This window comes from Sinohyriopsis cumingii, chromosome 4 (genome assembly GCF_028554795.1).
Source record: "Sinohyriopsis cumingii isolate HCF-2022 chromosome 4, ASM2855479v2, whole genome shotgun sequence".
NCBI lineage: Eukaryota > Metazoa > Mollusca > Bivalvia > Unionida > Unionidae > Sinohyriopsis > Sinohyriopsis cumingii.
The window spans coordinates 60,768,336-60,776,739 of NC_142964.1; the positions used below are offsets into that span (position 1 = coordinate 60,768,336).

An 8,404-nucleotide genomic window follows, 5' to 3' on the forward strand; every position below is an offset into this window, starting at 1 on the left:
ATTTTAATTACAAATCTTCTATTTCTCCCATTCAGAGATGTGTGCCATGAGCTCATGGGACACGTGCCTTTGCTTGCTGACCCAGCCTTTGCCAGGTTTACCCAGGAGATTGGTCTGGCCAGTCTTGGAGCTTCAGCTGAGTACATTAGGAAACTTTCACGTGTAAATTTAATAGTAGTAATTATATATGTGTCATGGTACACACACACACACACACACACACACACACACACACACACGATTATATGACTCAAAAGTTTCCCACATACCATCAGCACTTTCCCACTATGATTTCCCCACATGGCTTCTATGACTAAATTATGCCTCCAATATTATCCAACACCGACTATGACGGTAGAGAATATCTGGTTTTAACTTTAAAATGTTGTTTGAGATTACTTTTGCTTAAAGAAAAGCATTATCAAATATGCAACGCATTCTTTTATTTGTAAATTTTATCCTGAAGAACGTAGATGGGGTGCTATTCAAGTTTAATAAATGAAGTTTTCTTTGGAGTTTGCTAATACGATTTTATTATATAAGATCATGAATACCAACTTGTGAAGAAGTATTACTGGAATAGATAGAGATATCATGCTTATCATTAAAGCTCTGTTATTTTGTATTGAAAACGAAACGATATTTTAAAACATTAGAATGACAAATATTTAAAATAAAGTACTGAAATTTTCTCTAACAAAGTAAAATTATTATTATAAAAATACGACTCCTGCGGATACCTCAATAGCTCAAAATGTCAAATCTCTATGGTTCTTATTGAATGCCCCATGTCCAGATTGTAGACAGATAGGTCCACTAATTAACCGTAAGAGGGTATCACAATGTATCCTTGCTACATCATGGGAATCAAAATATTAAGAACATACCATAGATCCAACATACATTTTCTGGTCCACATGACCAATTCCTGAATGCCGTCCTACGGTTCATAATTATAGACACCATTAAAACACCTTTTGTTCTTTAGAGGAAGTTTTCAGTGTAATTGTTAACTATATTCAGTGGAATATTGGAGGATTAATTTTACTATATCCAGTGAAAATAGATTTGTCTTGATAAATGACATCCTTGATAACTGAAATAATATTAATACAAAAATGCCCGTCCAATTTATATTTTTAGTCCGAAAAATATAGGTATGAATATCTGCAGCGTCACTAGGCCATAGCAGACTCTGGACAGCTGTCTTGATTTGTCCGTGGAAACGGCTTCCTTTTCTTCTCATGGTATAGCCAGTAATGCATTTTAAATGCCGCCAAACCAACTTCTTTGTATCATGGCAGAAACCACAATTTCGCTATATATTGTGACTAAATCTTGTACTTCCTTTCGTATGAAGAGGACACATACTTCATCTTATACCGTTGAGTCTCAATGTCCCTACCCAATTGTAAACCAAAGGAATATATTGTTAATTGCGTCATAACACAAGTTGGAACCTGTAGATCAGACACCCCATGAATATTGAAGAAATACGCCTCGGCTAACTAGAGTCAGGTTCAACTAATCAAGATTGTTTAAATCCAATTATATGTTTAATTTAAAACCAGTTGAATGGACAGAGTCTGTTAAAATTTAAGTCAAAGTTCATTGTTCCATACTTCAGGTTATCCCAAGAGGTTGCATTCTTTGGTATGGACTGACAAGAATATACACCTTCTATAGTTACGTAAACAAAGCCTTTCTTCAATTGAAACATACAACATAAAAATAATCTTTCTTAAACAACCCAAACTTCCAATTTTTTAATGCCACACCACCGATACCCTAATCCGACAGCAAGCACTTATAGTCATCAACTTAATTTGCATTCCTTTCTTATGAACACGTTTCTTGCTTGACAGTAGGTGCTTCAGTGAATTCATTTGTTTTTACAATATCCAGTAGACGAAACTTTAAAGTGATTATCACACTTATATTATGTAATAGCCAACGTTATTTGAAATATTGCATGAATATTGGGAATTACAGGTAATTATGCAGAACATAAATTAATGCATTTTTCTATCACCTTACGGAGGGTTTTGATGTCGAATCATACCATATTAGAAAATTGTGGTTTTAGCTGCATAATACATGTGTTCTCCATTCCTTTTGAAGGTAAATAAGTATGTGTGTCAAATGAAACAAATGCAAACCAACAAATATTCAGACGTTTGAATAGATAATATTTTCTCCTAATTTTCGTTTCGCTCAGTATTGCTCTGTGTGTTGCGTAAATTTCAAATATGTAAAGATTTCTCTTTTCTTTGCAGTGTTTTTGGTTCAGCGTAGAATACGGTCTGTGCAAACAAGATGGAGAAACCAAGGTTTATGGGGCAGGACTTCTTTCTCAATTCGGAGAACTTCAGGTTTAATGAGTTTATATCATTATTAAGTTAAACGTTCTTTATGGGACAAGTTAAACGTTCTTTATGGGACAAGTTAAACGTTCTTTTTGGGACACAGTTGTGGCATTTAATGTGGGCTGGTTATGCAGTTGGTCAGTATAAAGTTGTTTGATTTGTACTAGTACATAAATACTGGGACCAAGCTATGTAACCAGTTAGTAGTCGCACTGGGATCAAAGTGTTTAACAAGTCTGCAAACGAAGTCGTGCTACAAACATAGTGGATTGTTTAGGATGGTGTCGATACATACGTATGGAAAGGAAGAGTTAATTCTAATATTTCTGTTCTAATAATACAAAATGTAATTTAATATTGTGTTAATATGAACATTATATGTATCCAAATAATAAGCTGAGTCGTCGCTGACGTCGTTCATTTGAATGATAATAATAACATAGGGAATCTTATAGGAATATTAATTTTATTGGAAATGTATTAATATATTTAACTACATTATATTCCACATATTCCTCACATCTACTGGCATGATTTTATTGTTTAACTAGCTCATCACATTTCATATCCAAAGAAAATATGTTTGATATTCTATTTATCAATTAACTTCAAAGTTATTCGATCATTAAGTGAAGTTCATAGATGACATTATTGGTGAGTATTTCGTATTGTAACATACAAGTGTACTACAACCTCATTTATGTAAACTCCTCGGGAAAATCAAAAAAATCTTTGTTTGAGGAATAACTTAGATAAATTGTGTTATATTCAATTTACAACAGGAGCGGATGCATATGTCGTTTCGGTAAACCAATAATTTTGGATTGATTAAAAATGATAGATAGATAGATAGATAGATACATGCATACATACATACATACATACATACATACAAGCTTTCTCACATGACAATATTGATCGAGCTGAGAGACATACTCGTGCGGACAGAGGTGAGATGTGTGAGTGGTCAGTAGCGACCCCCTTAGACTATTCGGCCATATAAATATATGAAATTTATATTTACATGTATGGACAAGCACATATGCGATGCTTTCACTCAACCACAATAATCTATACGTAGATATTGATTTACTTAGTACGCCACCAGAGGTTCCCTTGTGTGGTAGCAAACATCCAAGAGGTGCAATGTTATTACATTTTGTCCTCTTATTTAACTGTTTCTGGGGTGGAGCGGGGGATCTAACCCTTGTGGCGGGGGATCTAACCCTTGTGGCGGGGATCTAACCCTTAACTTAGGTTTCATTCATTTTGCCCTTTTTCTTATCCGTTATCTGTCATACCTTTATTGTCTTATTTTTCTGTATTCAGTACTGATGTCGTAATTCACTAGAAATTCTCATTTCAACGGTTTACAGCACTACCTGACAGATGTACCAGAACGGCGACCATTTGAACCATCGAAAGCAGCTGAACAGACGTTTAAACTGACAGGATACCAGCCTGTCTACTTTGAGGCGCAGAGTTTTGAAACCGCTCGGGCACAGATGCGGTAAATATGTTTCTTTACCAAGTATAATTTCATTTTATATGAACATAAGATAAAGGAGTCAGAGACTTTACTCTATTTAACAACCATCTAACTTATACGGTTACTGTGGTTTCGAAAAACAGATACATTATGATTTGTTCTTCTGTCTCAAAATGTATTGCTACTGCACACCATTATCACATGTTTACATCATTGCTATTTCGCTCGATCTCATCACTCATAAATTACCATATGCTTTTGGCAACTTTGCTATCGCTAAGAAATGCTGCTTGCATTTATCAAACCTTAAAAAATATTCTGTGTAAATTAGAGAATACTGCTGAAACACAACTAGATAACTCAAGCGATGAAATTAAACAAATAGAAAAATATAGCAGTCGATTCAATGTTAAATCTGTGATGACGTCATGTAAATCTGGCAGAGTAGCAATTTATCAGTCGAATCAGTATTATGATGTCAACACGAGTAAAAGTGTATATTTCTGAACTTATTATCCATTTCCAACTCCGTCGCGTAATGAAGAGTAATTTTTTCTTAGACTTTATGGAGAAACAAAAGATATTCGAATGATAATGGAATTTTAAAACAGCAAAAGTTTATAGCCTTAACATAAAAATCAAATATGTTAAGTTTGCACCAAAATATTTAATAATAGTTTTAATGAGGATTAAAATATATTAGCCTTCAAATATCAGTCATATTGATAACCTGGAAATACAAAGCATATGAACTGTTTTCAGAAGATAGCTGGTGTAATAATACAAGTGTTAAAGTCCGAATGCTGCCGTTTATCGTAAATGTCACCGTTCTTCCAATCTAACTAAAGTTTGGAAGGAAGGAAGTAATTTGTTTTAAAGCAAGGGTATACCGACATAAACCGTTCCTTGAAATAATACGAATGTTAGGTTTAAAGGACGTTCAAATATTCAGTTTTTCGGGAGTGCTCCAAAAGTAGTGATGTGATACATTCGACAAAGTTTGTTCTGACTAATTTAATAACAAAAACATTCGCATGTAGCGCACGAATTGAATCGACAGGCAACGATAAGAGATAGGAAGATCTGAAACGAAAAAGCTTGAGTTATATAAACCTAAGACTCGGTTGAATATTGGCGAACAGATGGGGTACTGAAATACTTTTGAAGGGCGACCTTAAGCTGACAATGAACCGGCATGGCATGGTGTTGGATTCTTATGTCTACAACGATAATGTCATAAAATGCTGTGTTTCAGCTTTCGACTGAAATCAGTTGACCTTCGGATGTTCCCAATCAACATCGGATTAATTCATACACATGTGGAAAATGGCAGTGTTTCTCAGTTCGAGGGAGAAATTGCATGGCTCATAATGCGATGAGACATCGATATAATCTAGTTTTAATGGAACCTAACGATGATTATGAGCAATATATTTCTTCAAGATTCAGTAGTATTCAGATGATTTGTTATACACAACTTTTTTAAAAGCAAGTTAAAAATGATTTTCCACTCTTATCCATAAGGCAAATCTATATAGACAAAACGTAATGATATAATCCTCCATTCAGCTTTGATCAGAATAGTATTTTCATAAATAACATAATAAAGGCGAATTTTAAAAAGCATCACATCTGATAGCTCATTCTGAACTACACAGTCTCTAGATCAGTGATAAACGTATTTTTAAGTGACACATACTGGCTTTAGAATACAAATGTGTGGCAATTATTGCTTGTGTAAAATGCTGCAAACGTGATATTGAAAAGCATGGAGTTTGTGTATCATGATCGAAGTAGGATGTCCTGTGATGAAACGGAGGAGTCACGTGGTACAAGATAAAGATATTTTTTAATCTTTGTTCTACACTGGAAAATATGAAAAACCGTGTGGTAGGAATGTTATTCGTTGGCATTCCGCTTGGAAAATCTTTACCCATACTCATAATAAACGCTAGAAAAGGACGCTATACTCATTCAACCCCATAGTAAACCTATGGCAATACCCTATTAAAACTCAATACCTTTAAACATGGGATTAATCATGATCAAATAATATTTCTCAGTATAGACCCATCCTTGATGAAAACTTCTGTTTGGAGAAAAGCGTATGTCTCATGACATATTTTTTATGTTGATATGCCTGAAACATGCATTTTTATTTTTGCACGTGAAGAATCAGGTGAGAATTTCAGTAACGAGTACTCTAAAATCAGGACTGTACAATAACTAAAATTTAACGAATAAAACATTTTCAATTTTTTAGTTACAAATGGGAAAGAATCTCAAAACCTTGTTTTTATTACCAATCAACCATGGCCAACCAAACCCATATATTCACCCAATTCCAGACTGATTCCCATTCTTACATTTAATTAGTACCTTAAGTATAAAAAGGGTGTTATCCTGCGATGGACATTTGTCTTCATTAATGGGAGTTATCTGCTCTCAGTCATTGCACACCATGATAAATGGGATAAGATCTTGACACATCATCGTCTGGTAGGCTTGAGAGGACTGTAATCATTTTATGTTACCTTTAGTTTTTTCTTCTTTTCTTCTTCCAGTGCATTTGCAGCAACCATTCCTCGTCCATTCAGTGTTCGTTACAACGCCTACACTGAGAGTGTGGAGGTTATCACCGAAAAGAGCCAAGTCGTCAGCTTCCTCAGGGAAATCAAAGGTTAGAGCTGCATATATCTGCTTATATTGCCCATCCAGGTGTCAGTGGCTAAGATACAGATCAAATGTAATAATGCATCATGGTAGAGCAGGGCCAAAACAAATCCTACGTAGAGCAGATAATATTGGCCCTGCTGTGTCTTCGCTTTAAGCTGTGATAGATTTAGATATATACTCTTTGCAGTTAGGAACACAACACACAATACTGTATGCCCTTAGTAATGACAATATCATCCAAAGAATTGTTGATAATACTCTGACACATACACTAATAATGACAATATATATGCCTTTAATCTGAAATTCACAAGGTCGTGACCAGACCTTAGAGGTCATACATCAATCTTTCATACTATGACATATAAATGTATACATAATATCAGGGGAGAAGACAAAGCATACGAATGAGTACTTATTTCATTTTCCTTTTTCTTTTTGCACAAATGGATGGCTTCAGTGATACATCTAAGCTTTATTGTTATTTCTATTTGCAGTTTTAAGCCGTCATTCGGAATATTTTAGCTTGTCAAAACATAAGAAAATGACATGCAAAATTTTACTGACTCAATGTTTCTTATTTAACTAAAGTTATATTAACTGTCACGTTGCTAGGAATAAAACGTACTTTTAAATCATCCAAAAGTCATATCCATTCTGTTCATATCCTTTTTGTGTCTCTGCATTGACCTCTGGTCAATGACATGGACACGTATTCCTGCTTAAAATTTATTGTATTGTATAAATATCTTCATTTCAGAAGACCTTGACCTTGTGGAACAGTCACTCAAAGTAATCAAATAAAATGGACTGACAAAAATATGTTCATAGTACATGGACATCCGCCACTGTATGTTGGAAAGATATGGATGCTAGAAATTTATTTTAGCAATGTACTTGTATACACAACTATACGAAAACTTTGAACGAGGTTACGTTATAAGGTTGTGTGTGTGTGTGTGTGTGTGTGTGTGTGTGTGTGTGTGTGTATGTGTGTGTGTGTGTGTTCTATTTCTTGCTTCGTTTTTTTCTGCAAATTCATACATTTGTTTCAGATAGTTTTACTAAGTAGTCGATGTTGGTGACTTATTCATTGGGTTTTACTGTGTAGAAATCTATATTTTAGTGTCTTCTTAAAATTTAACCTAGTAGGTAATATAAAGTACATTCACATTTTCTTACACGCTCTTAATCTCCGATAAGAATCGAACGTGATTCTAATAATCATTTAAATGTGTAATATGTGGTAATTCTAATACCCGAACATCAACACGCGCAGATTGCGTTGTTGATGACAATAGTCAAAATATGCACGCATTACCGACTAGTATGGTGTTGGTGATTATAATATTAAACCGCTTGTTTCACAAGATACAGAGAAGCCAAATTCTGATGGAATTCAGTTAATTGACTGTTACAAGCAAACAGCTGAACAGGTGTATGTATAATTAACGGGCGTGAAGGTAATGAGAGGAATATTGCACAGTATACGTATGTTGAACATGGTGGATAAGTTTAGTAGATCATGTTATTGCATCTGTCTCCTCTCAGTAACCTACCATGACATGATATTAGTGGGCCATTCGTTTTGTCAGACCACTGTGTTGTATGCTTTACGTTCGAATTTAATAATGTTAATCGTTCTGAGGCAAGGTTCATGAAAGAAAGAAAAGATAGATAGATAGATAGATAGATAGATAGATAGATAGATAGATAGAAAGATAGATAGATGGATGAAAATATATACGGTAAATATATACGGCTATCAGAGATCAATATTATTAATCAAGGAAATCATTATTTGTATGTTTATCGATTTCAACAAAGCATTGGATCACATTGTTAGTGATCACGTATGATATAAAATAATAAA

At 34.3% G+C, this 8,404-nt stretch overlaps 1 protein-coding gene across 1 annotated transcript in view; it reads left to right on the forward strand.

Moving 5' to 3' along the window:
• The window catches only part of LOC149801268 (tryptophan 5-hydroxylase 1-like), a 31,184-nt gene extending 23,849 nt beyond the window's left edge, over window positions 1-7,335 (forward strand). Inside the window, exons 8-12 of the mRNA XM_089956782.1 lie at window positions 36-162; window positions 2,277-2,372; window positions 3,743-3,876; window positions 6,420-6,535; window positions 7,292-7,335. Coding sequence (XP_089812908.1) covers window positions 36-162; window positions 2,277-2,372; window positions 3,743-3,876; window positions 6,420-6,535; window positions 7,292-7,335 — 517 coding nt within the window. The remainder of the gene's footprint in view (window positions 1-35; window positions 163-2,276; window positions 2,373-3,742; window positions 3,877-6,419; window positions 6,536-7,291) is intronic.
• Window positions 7,336-8,404: the final 1,069 nt, after the last annotated feature.